Source organism: Tympanuchus pallidicinctus, unplaced genomic scaffold (assembly GCF_026119805.1).
Source record: "Tympanuchus pallidicinctus isolate F22 unplaced genomic scaffold, pur_lepc_1.0 scaffold57, whole genome shotgun sequence".
NCBI lineage: Eukaryota > Metazoa > Chordata > Aves > Galliformes > Phasianidae > Tympanuchus > Tympanuchus pallidicinctus.
The window spans coordinates 96,774-113,219 of record NW_026294777.1 but is presented as its reverse complement, the minus strand read 5'-3'; the positions used below and the strand labels follow the sequence as shown (position 1 = coordinate 113,219).

The 16,446-nt window shown below is 56.6% G+C and overlaps 2 protein-coding genes across 4 annotated transcripts; one reads left to right on the top strand and one right to left on the bottom strand.

The window, feature by feature from the left end:
- The first annotated feature begins 1,188 nt into the window (after positions 1–1,188).
- On the top strand, positions 1,189–5,169 carry LOC128091958 (olfactory receptor 2A12-like). The gene has a single exon (XM_052705399.1). The coding sequence runs from the start codon at positions 3,573–3,575 to the stop codon at positions 4,554–4,556; it is 984 nt and encodes a 327-aa protein (XP_052561359.1). The 5' UTR covers positions 1,189–3,572; the 3' UTR covers positions 4,557–5,169.
- Positions 5,170–6,586: 1,417 nt separating this feature from the next.
- On the bottom strand, positions 6,587–16,446 carry HCLS1 (hematopoietic cell-specific Lyn substrate 1). Of its 3 annotated transcripts, none has more exons than XM_052705392.1 (14): positions 16,332–16,446; positions 15,017–15,090; positions 14,790–14,919; positions 13,886–13,996; positions 13,231–13,285; positions 11,551–11,661; positions 11,285–11,395; positions 10,940–10,995; positions 10,571–10,640; positions 9,891–10,021; positions 9,159–9,266; positions 8,427–8,811; positions 7,803–7,874; positions 6,587–7,461 (listed from the first exon to the last, which is right to left on the bottom strand). In XM_052705392.1, exons 1-14 carry the CDS (start codon positions 16,413–16,415, stop codon positions 7,325–7,327), a joined length of 1,635 nt encoding a protein of 544 aa, XP_052561352.1. In that variant the 5' UTR covers positions 16,416–16,446; the 3' UTR covers positions 6,587–7,324. The 3 variants fall into 3 exon arrangements, with proteins under 3 accessions (XP_052561352.1, XP_052561353.1, XP_052561354.1); XM_052705393.1 differs by having other exon boundaries at positions 9,159–9,263; XM_052705394.1 differs by having other exon boundaries at positions 8,514–8,811; positions 16,332–16,445.

Genomic DNA, 16,446 nt, shown 5'->3' with positions numbered 1-16,446 from the left:
CAAATCAAGAAGACCAGTGTATGTGCTCAAGGGTTTTTATTCCAGAGGGACCTGGACAGGCTGGAGGAGAGGACCAAGGGGAACCCTGTGAAATTCAATGAGAACGATGCCAGGTCTGGAGGGGGGAGCAGTGACAGCAAACTGGGCATGGGGCAGCAGCATGCCCTGGTGGCCCTGGGCATCCTGGGGTTGTGTGAATCAAAGGCAGCAGAATGAGGTAAGCATTCTGTGCCCCTGAGACCACATCCAGATACTGGATGCAGTGCTGGGCTCCCCAGAACAGGAGGCACGTCGTCGAACTGGAGGTGAGCTCCCATGGGCAGGGGCTGAGAGAGCTGAGCTTGTTCAGCCTGATGGAGTGGTGGCTTGGGGGAGCCACAAGTATCCATGTACCCATGGGGAGGCTATCTCAAAACCAAGGCCGGACCCTTCACAACAGGGCACAGAGGAGTAGGAGAGGCAGCAGGCAAAATGCAGCCAAGAGGCTTCAAGATTTTTCCTTCTAATGGATGTAAGAAAGAACCAGAGTCACCTGTGGTGATCTTAGTGGGTTTTTCCAACCTGAATGATTCTATGATTCTCTCTGAATATCACGAGATGAAGGCTCAGGAAATCTGTGGCTGTGCCAGTGCTGACTGCTCTTTGGAGAAGAAATTGTTCCCAAGATCCAATCTAATTTCCACCTGTCGAAACAAACAGGGAATCGTGACTTGGAGAAGACCACAGTTTTACAACAGTACCTTTGGGTTTGGAAAGCACGGTGCTTGCAAGTGGAGACATTAAGAGCTCTGCATCCACTAAAGAGTCCAGAAGTGCTGAGTCCTCAGAGCCACAGAGCTCTGTTCCACGCCTCAACCCAGCCCAACCAGTGCTTTAACACAACCAGTGCTTTATCCCAGCCCAACCAGTGCTTTAACCCAGCCCAACCAGTGCTTTAACACAACCAGTGCTTTATCCCAGCCCAACCAGTGCTTTAACACAACCAGTGCTTTATCCCAGCCCAACCAGTGCTTTAACCCAGCCCAACCAGTGCTTTAACACAACCAATGCTTTATCCCAGCCCAACCAGTGCTTTAACACAACCAGTGCTTTATCCCAGCCCAACCAGTGCTTTAACCCAACACAACCTGTGCTTTAACCCAGCCCAACCTGTGCCATAGGGTTGTGCTGCAGGTGTGTGCATTGCTGCCCCCCTGCTGCACCATCTGCTGTGACCCCTCACGGTGTGATGAAGGAGGACGAAAGGGCTGCAGGTTCTTCACTTCTTGGTGGAGGCTGATCGTAGTACCTGTGCTTATCAGTTAATGAGCTCAATCAGCTCCCAACCCTCCCATCCGGCCCTTCCCCATGGCATGGGGTACTCAGTGCGTGGTGACCTGAGCTGCAGCCCAGGTGCACAAGAGTTGCTGAGGGCTGGGATGGAAGGACAGGGCTAGAGAGCTCAGACTGGGCTGGACCAGAGAAGGGAATCATAGGGGGTACTGCGCCAGGAGGGTTCTGTTTGGCAGGCTCAGGTCCCACTTGTGTGGACTGACTGGGGGGAAATCATCTCTGCTCTGTGCTTTTGCCGTGCAGCAGTGCTGCCTCTGCCAGCCTCTCCCTCAGGACCTCCCAGGGTTAAAAGCTGCTCCTCTGCTCACAGGTGCAGGTGGCTCCTCCTGGTGCAGGTAAGACACATTGGGCAGCACGTGGGGGCAGGGGCAGCTTTTTCCTCTCACCCAGCACTGCAGGTTTGTTGCTGGACACGGAGGTAAGGAGGGCAGAGCCCTGCTTGCAGTAGGAGGCTCATAGGGCATGATGGAGGCCTCTCAGGGTCCCCCCCCTGCATACTGCATAGGGACCATGCCTGTGCTGGCACCCAGGGCTCAGGGTGGTCGAGGCATTTGTACAGGCTGTGGGAGCTGGTGCTGCCTCCAGCAAAACCACCCAGTCCTCATTGGGAGAAATTCCTCCTGTGGTGCTGCCAGCTCCCCCCAGTCCAACCATCAGGCAGGGACAGAGCGCACCAAGGGCTCAGGATCCCTCTCCCACGTTCCAGGCTCTGCTGTGCTCACCTGGGGTGCAAATGGGCTGGTAGAAATTCAAGGGGAGAGCTGCATCTTCCTGCAGGAGCATCTGGTGTCTGGGGTGGGAGCACAGCGTGCCTGGCCTCCTGCAGAACAGAGGGTGGCACAACGCACCCCAAAACACTGGGGCGACGGGAGGGGGACCAAGGTGAAGTGAGGCACCTTCCTTGGTGGGGGAAAGGGGAGATTTTCCGACCACGTTTCCCCTCCCCTGTACAAAGGGTGTTTGGGGGTGAAGGGTTTAAATGTCACTGACTGCTACATCACTCCAGAGCGCAGCGGAGAAATTAGGGTCTGTCTTCCTGTGATTGCACAGCATCCTTGTGCCTCCACACCCAATGCACAGGGAGAGCCTCACAGGCAGCTCTCCATCCCTCCCTCCTGCAGAGGAACTCATGGTTCCCTTCTGCTGCTGCTGAAATACCACGGGAAAATGGAATCACGGAACCACAGGGGTTGGGAGGGACCTCAGGAGATCACTGAGCCCAACCTCTGCTAAAGCAGTTCCCTGTAATGGTCTCAGAGGTGGATGTCCTCACAGGAGACTCCACCACCTCTCTGCACAGCCTGTGCCACTGCTCCGTCACCCCGATGGAAAGCAGTTCTTCTGCATCTTAGCACAGAATTCCCTATGTTCCAGTTTGTTGCTCCTCGTCCTCTGGTTGCTCAGCACTGAGAGGAGCCTGGCCCCATCTCTGTGCCTCCACCTCCCTTTAGAGGTTTGTGAACATTGATCAGATCCCCTCTCAGCCTCCTTTTCCTCAGGCTGAACAGCCCCAGGTCTCTTAGCCTTTCGTATGGACAGGGTCAGCACAGCTCCACAGAGCAATCAGCAAAACCCTTGGGTCAGGGTGGCAGAAATCAGATGTATGGAAGAAAGTCAGGAGTCCCAGGCCAGCAGAGACCCTGACAGCTCCATTTGGTTGTGGCTCTACAAACATAGCGTGGTGAGCCTCCCTCAGCTGGAACCTGGGGTGTTCTGGTACTGGTTATTGCTAAGCAAAGCACTCCAAAAAGGCAGAGGAAGAGACAGGATGGAAAAAAGAGTAATAATAATCCCTTTTAGCTGGTGCAAAGTGATGGCACATCCCTGGCAGCTGGCAGAGAGCAGGCCTTGTGGCCGTAGCATCTGGAGAAGGATGTGGTGTTGTGCAGGAAGCAGGGAAGGGAGCAGGAGTGCAAATGGGAAGAAAAGAGATGTGCTGGGTGTTTGAGACAGCGGGTTTGATGGGCAGGAGGACCCAGGATGTGTGAGTTAGCCTGGATGCAAACTGGCCACGGTTTCCTTGGTGTGACTCCTGCAGTCAGATTGCCAGCACCAAACAGCATCTTCCTGGACGGTGAAATCCCACTGTCTGCAAAGTATTGGCATGGGAAGCCTTCAGTCACTGCAGAGATAGGACCACAGCCATCCGAGCAGTTAAACCCATACTCTGTAGTCGTTTTTTTACCCTCTCCACCTCTTCCTGCTGCTCTTTTCCGCCTGCAGACCAACGCAGCTGCCCCATGGCCAGGGGGAACCAGACTCAGGTGACAGAGATCCTTCTGCTGGGCTTTTCCCATGGCCGGCCCTTCCTCTTCCTCCTTTTCCTGGCCACATACCTGGTCACGCTGCTGGGGAACTCTGCAATACTCGCCCTCGTGCTCCTGGACCCCCATCTCCACAACCCCATGTATTTCTTCCTCAGCCACCTCTCCTGGTTGGACATCTGCTACTCCACAGCGACGGTGCCCAAGGTCCTGGCCAACAGCCTTCTCCCGCGGGCCGCCATCTCCTACCGCGGCTGCTTGGCTCAGACCTTCTTCCTGATGAGCTGCGCGGGTGCCGAGTGCGCATTGCTGGCCGTCATGGCTTACGACCGCTACGCAGCCATCGTGCACCCCCTGCACTACGCACACACCATGCCGAGGGCTGCGTGCCGGGCCATGGCTGCGGGCTGCTGGCTGTGGGGAGCGCTGGACTCGGCGGTGCACACGCTGCTGGCCTCCCGGCTGTCCTTCTGCAGAGCCGTTCACCTGCAGCACCTCTTCTGCGACGTCCCCCCGCTGCTCAGGGCCGCCTGCGGCAACACGCGGCCCAGCGAGGCGGCTCTGCACGCCGCCAGCATCTTCGTGGGCTTCGGCCCCTTCCTGCTGGTGCTCGGCTCCTACCTGCGCATCCTGGTGGCCGTGTTGGCCGTGCCAGCAGCCGCTGGCCGACGCAAGGCTTTCTCCACCTGCTCTGCCCACCTGCTGGTGGTCACGCTCTACTTCGTGACGGCCAACCTCAACTACAACCGGCTCGGCACCGACGGCTCGCCGCTGGCCGGCGCCGTGGTGTCAGCGTTGTTCTGCATCGTCACCCCCGCGCTGAACCCCCTCATCTACAGCCTCCGCAACCAGGAGGTGCGGGCGGCCCTCAGGAGGGTCCTGCGCTGGCGGTGCGGCTCCCGGGGCTGCGGGGCTGATGTGGGGCTGCGTCCACAGGGAGGGGGAATCGGGGGGCCGTAGAATGGCTGAGGTTGGAGGAGACCTTAAAGACTCTCCCGTTCCACCCCTGCTGTGGGCTGGGTGCCCCCCACCAGCTCGGGCTGCCCAGTGGCCCCATGCACAGCCTCGGGCACCTCCAGGGTGTAAAAGGGAGGAATTCCAGCAGACTGAGTTCTCTGGTTTATTCAAAGTTGGGTCACCAGCGCAGTGAATGTCAACCTATCTGTGCTTTGTGATCGCTTACACAGCATTACTCTTCTGATTATGTAGGAGGCTGTGGATGCCCCATCCCTGCAGGCATTGGAGGCCAGGCTGGATGTGGCTCTGGGCAGCCTGGGCTGCTGGTTGGTGAGCTGCACACAGCAGGGGCTTGGAACTGGAGGAGCATTGTGGTCCTTTTCAACCCAGGCCATTCTATGGTTCTGTGATTCCATGACTTTACTAAAGTTTCCATAGAGTCCTTCATGTCCTCTACCGAGTCCCAAACAAATGACTTCATCAGCACAATCTGCTTTCTTAGTCTCACTTCTCAGTTCAGTTTTGGAAGTTTATCTCCAGGTCATCGTGTCTCGCACTCCGCTTCTTATGGTTCCATTCTCCAAAAAACACGGGTTGTTCCATTAAAGGACTTCACAACAGACTTCGTAATAAGCATTTTCTAAACTAAAAATCAGCTGTCTCCATGTCGACTTATACAAGCACACCTGTAAAAGCTAATCCTTCATCCTTTCTCTGTCTTCCTACCAGTTATCTGTGCTCATAGCACACTGTCATCACATCACACGTCTGACCCTTCGCACATCACCAGTGAGAGAATGGCAGAATCAAGCTGGGATCCAGGCCACAGGTCCTGGGTTGTGTCCAGGTAGTGTTAGCTGAAATCTATAGGATATGAAGTCACTATTCATAATATCACAGAATGGTTTGTGTTGGAAGGCACCAGAGGAGGGCCACGAAGATGATCAGAGGGCTGGAGCACATCTCCTATGGGGACAGGCCCAGAGAACTGGGGATATTCAGCCTGAGAAAAGAAGGCACTGGGGGGATCTTATAGCGGCCTGCCAGGACCTGAAGGATCCTACAGGAAAGCTGGGGAGGGACAGGATGAGGGGAAATGGCTTTAAACTGGAAGAGGGGAGATTTAGTGTAGATCTTAGGAAGAAATTCTTAACTGTGAGGGCAAGTGAGGCACTGGCACAGGTTGCCCAGAGAGGCTGTGGATGACCCAGGGCCATTCAAGGCCAGGCTGGATGGGCTGTGAGCAACCTGGGCTGGTGGGAGGCGTCCCTGCCTACAGCAGCAGGTTGGAAGGAGGCCGTCTGACAGATCCCTTCCAACCCAAACCTATCTGATTCTGTGACTGCACGCTGAGCTCAGCACAGGACCCTCTGCAGTAGCACTGTTACCAGAGGATGCTGTAATTGGCAATTTCCTGTAGCAGGCATGGGCTGCACTCAGCAGGGCTGGGAGCAGTGCCTGAGGCTGACCAGAGCACCGAGCCACGGACACGGCACCAGCACAGAGCACAGAACTCAGCCCCTGCAGAAGTTCCACTGGCGCAGCCCACTCCCATACGGCCTTTGGCACCACTGGGCTTCTGCAGGCTGCCACCAAAGCTCTGCACTTTGCTTTGCAGCAGTAAATCCCAACTTGGTGGAGCAGTGGTGTGGCTGTGGGTGGTGGGAGATGTCAGCTTTCAGGTGCCAGCCTGCTGCTGGAGGTTGGGACTGCACTGGGATGAGCTCCCAGAGCTCCTTGCAGGAGCTTTGGTCCCAGGGGTGGTGCTGGCACTGACTTGCACACTACTTGCACACCAACAACCATTTCCTGCAGCAGCAGTAGTGAGCACCCAGCCCAGAGCACGCTGCTTTAGGGGAGGGCATGGTTTGCATTGGATTGTTGCTCAGTGTTGCTTTAAAGCATTGCAAATCTTAAAATGTCTGGTCCCGCTGCCAACACGCTCTGCTTTTTCCTCCTATCTGCAGAAACAAATCCCTCTCGGCTGTGCGCTGTGTGCCGTCACAAAGTAAGGGGTCATGGCCATGAGCAGGTCAGAACAGAAGAGTTTATTGCTTGAGTTCTAGGGGGAGCACAGTGCAGCACAGACAGATGCTGCTGCCGTTTGCTGCTCAAACCAGGCTGCTAAAAGTTTGGTAGACTTCAAAGTGATGCAACCAACTCACGCCAGGGAAGCAGGGTTTGGCCAACAGCACCAGCAATGGGAACACATCAGGTAAGGGAACTCCACCCAGCGTGCACAATTTGCTCCTTTCCTCATTAATTCCTACTGACAGGTGAGCTAATTAGCTGCAGGTAACTATTTCTGCAGTGGGAATGGGTGGGCTGACTTCACTGCTGGACTGAGCCCTATGGGTAGAACCACAAAACCACTGAGGTTGGAAAAGACCTCTGAGATCCCCAGTGCAACCCCAATCCAGCCCCAGCCCATCGCGCTGCCCACGTCCCCAAGTGCCACATCCCTGTGGCCACTGCTCCCTGCTGGGACAGAAATGGACACAGCTCTCCTGCACGCACTGTGGCTGATGCATGGGATGACCCAGACAGAAAAGGCATCGCACATCACACCTCTAAGTTCTGGGACCATCCCACCTTTCTCAGTGGGATGGGAGTCAGAATACATCCTGGGCATTTCCTCCCACACGGCTGGTTTGTTCGCTGCTATTCCTTGCATGCAGCCAGGCCAAGCAGAGTCAAATCAAGCTAATAATGCATAAAGGGCTGAAGCAGAGAGGGGTGAAGGTTCAGGAGGAGGCAGATGGAGCACGGCCTCACTGCAGGAGCTTCACGTAGTTTGCTGGGAAGAGCCCCACTTTGCCGTGGCACTGCCCTCTCCACCAGCCTTCGTCCACCATCTCGATGTGTGTGATGGTGTCATCGGGATCAAAGGAAATCTCATCATCTCCGTCTGCAGGGATTGATCAGAGCAGATGGTGGCCGTGCTGGGATGGACTGGTTTACATCCCTCCCCTCCTTCTCCCCATGCAGGCTGACAGGTCACAGAGCTCATCCCACCCAACCCCCAACCCTGCAATCAGCACAGAGTGGAGCAAGGAGAGAAACCTCACAGGTGAACGATGAAGCAGAGGTTCCAAAGCAAGCTCTCCTTTTACTTCCCACAAGGAAGACACGTAACCAGCTGAGCCCAACCCCTTCCACCACAGCTGCTGTGAGCCACCACCTCCCATCCCCTGCCGAGCTCCCAGGGCCAGGGTGACCGCCTTCCACACCGCTGGATGGCAGACTCACCTCCTTGGTAATCGTAGAGGGCCACTGCACAGATCCCAGGACTCTCCACCTCATAAATGCTGTCCGTTCCCCCTGCAGAAGACAGACAGGTAGATGAGAGGGAGGCTGAAGGCAGCCACGGAGGTCCGTTTGGTGCCCATCTGTCTGTCCTGCTGTGAGCCACATCCGTCCCCTGTTGGCACAGAGCGGTGCACCGCGGCTCAGCGCACAGCACGCATTGCTTCCATGGCTAGGAGGAGGGAGCAGCAGTCCTGGTGCTTGGTGATCCTCCTTCAGACAAAGCCTGGATAGAACCGCAGCTCCTCCTTTTCGCCATGCAAAGTGGCAATGGAAACAGCAGCAGCCTCTCGTGCAATTTGCTCACATACTCCCTGCTCCCCTGGCAGCCAGGAGGCACCAGCAGCTCAGGTCTCCGAGCACCGTGAGCTGTGAAGGATCAGAGCCAGCCCTGCAGCCCCACCGGGGGTCCCTCAAAGGAAACAACGCATCAGGTGCAGCCCTCCTGCCCTCGCCTTCAGCGGACACCCGCTGCCCAACCCTGCACCCCACGCTGCTGATTTGTGCCTTGGAGCAAGGGCGAGGGGCTGGGATGCAGCCAGGTCCCGACCAACACGGACTGCTAACCTGAACCACAGGACTTCAGGACACCAAACCCCCCTCGGTTTGTCCATCCACCCAGACACTCTCCGAGGCTGTTTTCCCCACGCTCACCCCCGCAGGGCTGGCTCTGGCTGGGCTCCTCGGGAATGACCTCGTCATAGTCCTCCCCTTCATCCTCCTCTCTCAGGCTGGGGGTGGCACTCGGCTTTGCCGCGGGTGCCGGCAGCTCCTCGTAGTCAGCGCCTGCACTGACGCTGTCGCAGTAGTCGGAGCACTCCAGCAGCTCCTCGTAGTCCCCACCATCAAAAGTCTCGCTGTAGATGGGCTCCTCCTCCTCCTCCTGGTTCAGATCTGCTTGCCTTGGGGGCAACGCAGGTGCTGTCTCCTCCTCCTCCTCTCCTTTTGCCTCCTGCCACGGAGTGAGAAAACAACAGGAAAGTTACCTGCAAAGCACCCATTGCAGGCAGCTCCTCATTGCACAGCACCCAACCAAGGGCGCCCGCATCCACAGAGCCACCGCAGCACCAGCAGAGCATCATCCACACCCAGAGCTCAGCAGCCAGCTCAGGACAGACTCTCATGGCTCCAAGTCTTTCTCATACCATACAGCGTGCCATATAGCAATGACCAACCCCCCCAGACCACCCTCTGTGGCTCAAGGTGCTGTGCAGCCATGTCCCACCACCACCACAGTGTTTCCTCCTGGTCTCCCTGCAGGGCTGTGGGGCACAGCGTCTCCATCCCCTCTCTCAGCACCTGCTCTCCTTGTGGCATGGGCTCCTGCTCAGCTCTCACAGGGACCCTCGCAGGCACAGGGGCAGGAGGTGGCTCTGTGCGGTCCGTCTCTCTTTGTGGGATTTCCTGCTGGAGGAAAGTTGGCAGAGCCCTTCAGTCCCTTTCAACCACATCCATCCCCATCCCCATAAGAGAGCAACGCTCAGACAATCCTCTTCCCACTGAAATCTGCTCCAGCTGCCACAAACTAACAGATGGACACCAGCAGGTCTGCAGAACAGTCTACTCTGCTGGTCCTGGGGACACAGGGAAGTGATGGTGATGGGGACTTGGTGATGGTGATGGTGATGGGGCCATGAAGAGGTGATGGCCAAAGGGACATGGTGGCCCTGGGAAGATGATGGTGATGGCCACAGGGAGGTGATGGCCATGGAGAGCTGGTAGTCACAGCGGGGAGATGGTGGCCATGAGGAGACTGTGGCCATAGGGAGATTGTGGCCCTGGAGAGATGGTGGTAATGTCCACAGGGAGGTGATGGCCATGGGGAGGTGATGGCCACGGGGAGGTGATGGCCATGGGGAGGTGATGGCCATGGGGAGGTGATGGCCACGGGGAGGTGATGGCCATGGGGAGGTGATGTCCATGGGGAGGTGATGTCCATGGGGAGGTGATGGCCATGGGGAGGTGATGGCCATGGGGAGGTGCTGTCCACAGGGAGGTGATGTCCACAGGGAGGTGATGGCCATGGCTCACCTTTCTCCGTGCCGCCTGGCCCTCCCGTTGCCGCCTGGCCCGCTCCTCTTCCACCTGCCTCCTGCTCTCCTCATCTGCCAACTTAGCCATGTTCTCAAACCGTGACCGCAGGCTGCTGGCACCGCCGGAAGCTGATGTATGGAGGATAGAGCTGATGTATGGAGGATAGAGCTGGTGCATGGAGGATAGAGCTGATGTATGGAGGATAGAGCTGGTGCATGGAGGATAGAGCTGATGCATGGAGGATAGAGCTGATGCATGGAGGATAGTGCTGATGCATGGAGGATAGAGCTGATGCATGGAGGATAGAGCTGATGTATGGAGGATAGAGCTGATGCATGGAGGATAGAGCTGATGCATGGAGGATAGAGCTGATGCATGGAGGATAGAGCTGGTGCATGGAGGATAGAGCTGATGCATGGAGGATAGAGCTGATGCATGGAGGATAGAGCTGATGCATGGAGGATAGAGCTGATGCATGGAGGATAGAGCTGATGCAGGCTGCCCAATGGCTCCTTTCTCTGCCCCAAGCACCAGGAGAAACCCGTCTCTCCGTGCAGCTGGAGGAACCTCCTTGCAGCCGCCCTCCTCACCCCTCAGCACTGCCCAGGGCCTGTGATGCGCTGCCACTGGGGGAGACAGCACCCAGCGAGCCCTGGGTGGGTACATGCTTCTCTCACCTGCCTCCACTGGTCGTGTTTTCTCATATCTGGACGTTGGACCTTCCATCTCGTCAAAGCCAGCAGCACTCTGCAAGAGGAAGGGGGTGGTCGGCTCCTGCTCCCAGGATGGGACGGGAGGGGATGGGCTCAGGGTGCAATGGGGAGGGTTGGAATTGGGAACAACCTGTGCTGCAAAGAGCCGTCAGCACTGCACAGCTGCCCAGGGCAGCGGGGAGCCCCCATCCCTGGGGGTGTTTGGTGAGCACAGGGATGTGGCACTGGGGGATGTGGGCAGTGGGATGGGTGGGATGGGTTGGGGCTGGAGATCTCAGAGCTCTTTCCCAACCTACAGCTCAGTGAATCTAAGAGCACTGATCAGAGACTCACCTTATCCACCCTGTCCTTCTGGACCCCATAGCGGCCTCCAAACCCCCTGGCATAGTCTGTATGGAGAATCAGAAACCAATTTATATTTTAGAATGTTACATAGGTCACTCTGAAAGTAATGCCTCCTATTTATTTCCATGGAAACTACAACAGGCACAGAGAGCCCAACCCAGGGATGTGTATCCACGTCCCCCATCAATCTGCTCTGCCACACTCCAAGCCCTGCTATGGCCAAGTTCACCCTTTGCTTTGGAGCTCACAGTGCCCCCCAGCTGCCCACACATCCACAGTGTGCTGCATTTGGGTTTTGGCAGTGTGAACAGTCAGCTCCAAGCCCATCTGTACCTGTCTGGGAGGCGTGGGGCTGCACCTCCTCCTGGTGGTCCCAGCCCAGAGCACTCTTGTCCTGACGATCCCTCTGGACTCCAAACTTCCCACCGAAGCCCACCGAATAATCTTCAGCCACGGGGATCCCAATCACAGCACAGAGGGGAACAGAGGACAGAGAGGAGGGGAAAAGCATCAGCATGGTGAGCGTGGGGCTGCAGTGCTGACTGTAGTGCCCCTATAGAACTCTATAGGCTGCTCTGGACTTAGGAAGGGGTGATCACCTTTCTGTGAGTCGTGCTTCTCCGCCTGGCTCTTGTAGTCAAACCCCACTGCTGCTTTGTCCACTTTGTCCCTCTCCACACCGTAACGGCCACCGAAACCCTTGGAGTAATCTGAGGGGGGGTGCAGTGAGGTGCTGGGGGGCTGCGGGGAGGGGGAGAGCAGCAGGGGTGGGGGAATGGCAGCAGGGATTGGGAACGACAGCGGAGATGTAGGAGGGAACGGCAGTGGGGAGGGAGGACAACAGAGCAGGGTTGGAGGCTGGGAGCATCCCAGGGGCCGCTGAGATGAAGGTCTGGGGTAATGGGGGTACAGACAACGTGTCTGACTGCAGCAACGGGCAGTGGGGACTTGGCATGGAGTGAGGCCTTGGGATCACAAAACATATGGCAAACATTTATGGACGGCTGACATTTGCCACCGTGGAACCTCAGCTCCCACATGGAAACCACCAACCGTGGGAGCTCGGCAAAAGCTGAACAAATACATTTCTGGAGACGTGGTCCCTCCACTTCTGTCTCATTGGGATGGAGGCACAGCCCATCCTCCTTACTCCTCTGCTTCCTACATTCCCTGCAAAGCATCCCACAGTGACCGCTGTATCTCTGCTCATTTATCCTCCAAGCATCATCCTCCCTTTTGGAGGCCACCATCCTCCAAAATCTCAGCCCCTGTCCTGCCCACCGGCTCCATAGGGATCCCTTCACAGCCCCCCATCACCATATCCCACTTGAAGAGGGGGAGTGCATCACAAAACAAACACCCCAGGTGCTGCTTCCAGCAGATGGAGCTTTTCCAGCTGTTACCTCAGCACTAAAGGCTCCAGCACAGGGACATCATCACTAGGACCAAACACTGCAGGGATGTGGGCGTCTGCTGCAACTTCTTTCCTTACCTCTTACATCTTTGTTTTGCTCCAAGGTATTTCTGTGCTTCCACACAGCCTGAAGTCCCACGTCTACAACTGACTTCCTATGCAGAACGTGCTGTGGTGTCACGACTGCCTCTGGCTCTTTATACCAACTACAAATGCCTCAAAACTTCTTCACTCTTTTGCAGTTTCCTCCGAAAAGAACACAGCACCAAGCTTTTTTCCCCTGCAGTGATGCTCTTCTCACATTGGCCTGAAGCACAATGAGGGGTTTTGCCCTCTGACCTTCTCTTGGCTGCAGAATATTCCACCTTTGGCTTCAGATCTTGCAGCATTCCCTCTGAATGCAGCTGCTCCTCTGCACACCTCTAAGTTTGCAGAGTTCTGCACAGGTTTGGGTGCAGTGGAGCCTTTTGTTGCCATATCCATTGCTGTGCTTTTTCCTTATATATATATATATATTTGTGTGTGTGTGTAATCACTTCTCATATCCCTCAGTGCTGCGTTCTGCACAGAGCAGCTCCTCAGAGGGACTTTTAGAGGATCAGGAGGGAGCACCGCTCACCCATCAGCAGTTTGGGGCTGGGGGGTCCTCTCTGCTCAGCCAGGAGTTTCCAGCAAAGCAAAAGAGAGCAGTGATAGGGATGGACAGAGCAGGACAGGACAGGGCAGCAGGGTGAGCTATTGGGAATGGGGATCTGCACCGAGTGGCAGAATTGGGATAACAGAGCTGTGAGCAGCAGCCAGCATGGGGTGCTGGGAGCAGGAGGGCACTGCAGAGTACCGAGGCCTGAGTGTGCCATGGACTTGCCTTTCTGGGATGAATGCTTCTCCACTTCACCCTTGTATTCAAACCCCAGCGCTGACTGGAAAACAAAGGGAGGAATGGAGATGTGCTGGGTGTTGAGTCCCACCAGCAGTGGGGTCTGACCCCAGGGATGGAGGCAGCATGCCATGCATGCATATAGAAAGCACCTGAGCAGGAGCTGACGTGCATGGGATGGAGGCAGCATGCCATGCATGCACATAGAAAGCAACACAGAGACGGGGACCAGCAGCCCTGGGGACACATGACTGTACCCAAGGATGCATGGCCATGCCCAGGGGTGCATGACACACTCCTGAGCAGGAGCTGACGTGCATGGGATGGAGGCAGCATGCCATGCATGCACACAGAAAGCACTTGGGCTGCAAACAAGAGCCACTGCAGCTCCCTCAGCAGCGGTAGGCGGGACGCAAACACGGCCCTGCCTGCAGGGCACAGCGCACAGACGTCGGTGCGGAGCTCACGGCCACGTGTGCTGCAAGCTATCGGCTCTCGCCCTGCACACAGGAGCTGAGCTGCACGTCGCAGCGTGGTGCACAGCACGCCCAGCCCTGCACGCGTCAGCGCACTGCAAACTGCATCAGTAATCGCAATGCAGCACGGGCCCCAGCCGCGTCCCTCTCTGCTCTGCCCAGCGCACCTTGTCGGCTCGGTCCCGCTGCACGCCGTACTTCCCCCCGAAGCCCTGAGCCGCATCAGTTTGTGAGGAATGCTTCCCGACATCGGCGACGTACTCGTGGCCCACGGCACACTGAGGAGAGAGGAGGAAGGGTGTGAGCTCGGAGCAATGGGACGGATGGGGGCTGCTCTGCTCTGCTGCCAGAATGAGCGGGGGGTGACCTGGGGGTCCTGACTGATCAGTGTTTGAGCAACTGTTGACCAGTTATGAGCCAGCAGTGTCCCAGAAGGCCAACGGGAGCCTGGAGTGCATTGCATATAAAGGCACGGAGCTGCTCCTCCCCTCTGCTCTGCGCTGGGGGAGCACAGCTGCAGCCCTGCAACCAGCGTGAGGCTCAGGGCAGAATGGGAACCGCTTGAAGAGCCCCGCAAAAGTGCAGAGATGGGGGGGGCACAGAGCACCTCCTGATGGGGACGGGCTGAGAGCCCCGGGGCTGCGCGCCTGGAGAAGAGGAGAGAGGAGATCTGAGCCGTGTGACTGGCGGGGGTCAGCGGGATGGGGCTGGGCTCTGTTTGGTGGTGCCCAGCGCCTGGATGAGGGGCAGCAGGCACAGAATGGAGCCTCACAGTCTGTCTGACCTTGAGGAAGAAGTTTGTGCTGTGAGGGGGTGGGATCGTTATTCACTGTTTCTCCAAAGCCAGTACGGAGGCACCCGACTGAGCTGTTAGCAGCACAGAGCTCCATGAGGGGAGTGCTGCAAGGACTCAGCAGGGACAAATTGCATGGATGGGTTCAAGCACGTTTTGGAGACAGCCTATGGGCTGCCACGTGTGTTTGGAACGCCCTTCCTTCAGGGCTGAGGCAGAAAACAGGGACAGAAAACGGACATTTCCACGGAGCCCAGGGGTTCCTTCAACGCCGTTACCTTGTCCATTCGGTCCCGCTCCGTCCCAAATTTGCCCCCGTAGCCGTACGAGGCCTTCGGGCCGCTCTCCAGCTCCTTCTTCTTGATGACCTCGTGCTCCTCCGACACTCTGCTCCTCAGCTGATGGATGCTGCGGGGCGGGGAGCGTAGCTGCGCTGCGGGGTCCTGCAGCCCCGCCTCCCCCCCCCCCCCCCCCCGTAGCCCCCTCCCCTTCCCTCCGCACTCACTCGATGTGCTCGGCCCGCCCGGAGCCCGCGATGCTCTTCGCCCCCCATCGCTGCTCCTTTTCGGAGATGTCGTTCTGCGGAGCGAAGCGCCCCCGTCAGCACCGCCCGGAGCCCGGAGAGCCCCGACGGCACCGCGGGGACTGGAGGGGAGGGGTGGGGGTGGGCAGATGGGTGCTGCGCTATGGATGAATCGTTGGATGTAGGGAGTGAGGTCTGCTCGCTGAGGGTGGTGAGGAACTGCACGGGATGCTCAGAGAGCCTGATGGAGTTGTGGGTGTTTCTGCTCATGGCAGAGAGTGGCACCAAGCTACTCTGTGATGCTATGAACATCCCTTCCAGCCCAAACCATTCCATGATCCTTTGAAGGTCCCTTCCACCCCAAACCATTCCATGATCCTTTGAAGGTCCCTTCCACCCCAAACCATTCCATGATCCTTTGAAGGTCCCTTCCACCCCAAACCATTCCATGATCCTTTGAAGGTCCCCTCCAACACAAACCATTCCATGATCCTTTGAAGGTCCCTTCCAACACAAACCATTCCATGATTCTTTGAAGGTCCCTTCCAACACAAACCATTCCATGATTCTTTGAAGGTCCCTTCCAGCCCAAACCATTCCATGATCCTTTGAAGGTCCCCTCCAACACAAACCATTCTGTGGCTCTATGAAGGTCCCTCCCAACCCCAACCATTCCTATGAAAATCTCTAACTCAAACCATTCTACAGGTCTAAGAAGGTCTCTTCCAACCCAAGTCACTCTATGATTCTATGAAGATCCCTTCCAACCAAAACCATTCTATGATCTTATAGAGGTCCCTTCCAATCCAAACTACTCCATAATCCTACGAAGGTCTCCAAATCATTCTATAGTTCTAAGAAGGTCCCTTCCAAACCAAACCTATGAAGGTTTCATTATCTTATGAAGGTCTGCAAATCAAATCATTCTACAGTTCTAAGAAGGTCTCTTCCAACCCAAACCATTCCATGATCCTACGAAGTCCCCTCCAACCCAAACCATTCTGCAGTTCGATGCAGTTCCCTTCCAATCCAAACCATTCTATGATTCTATGAATGTCCCCTACAACTCAACCCATTCTGTAGTTCTATGAAGGTCACTTCCAAATCCAACCCAAACCATTTTGTGATTGCATGAAGGTCCCTTCCAAGCCAAACCATTATGTGATCCTATGAAGGTCCCTTTCAACACAAACCATTCCGTGGTTCTACAAACTGTCCCCTAATGCAAAACTAAAAACACATCTGTGCCAAGCAGAAGATGCCACCCCTCCACGCTGACCCCCCTGCAGGCACTCACCACAAAGTCGGGGTCGGTGTCCCAGTCATCACTCTGTGCCTCCACCTTCACCGACACGTCGTGGCCCACGACCGCCTTCCACATCTGTGGGGTGGAACACGGCGTCGTCAGGACC

Coding starts and splice junctions, on each gene's coding strand:
- LOC128091958 (XM_052705399.1), top strand. CDS start 3,573: ATGGCCAGGGGGAACCAGACTCAGGTGACAGAGATCCTTCTGCTGGGC.
- HCLS1 (XM_052705392.1), bottom strand. CDS start 16,415: ATGTGGAAGGCGGTCGTGGGCCACGACGTGTCGGTGAAGGTGGAGGCA. Junction 11,662..13,230: donor GAAGCATTCATCCCAGAAAG/GCAAGTCCATGG, acceptor ACCCCCCCTCAG/ATTACTCCAAGGGTTTCGGT. Junction 10,022..10,570: donor AACACGACCAGTGGAGGCAG/GTGAGAGAAGCA, acceptor TCCATACATCAG/CTTCCGGCGGTGCCAGCAGC.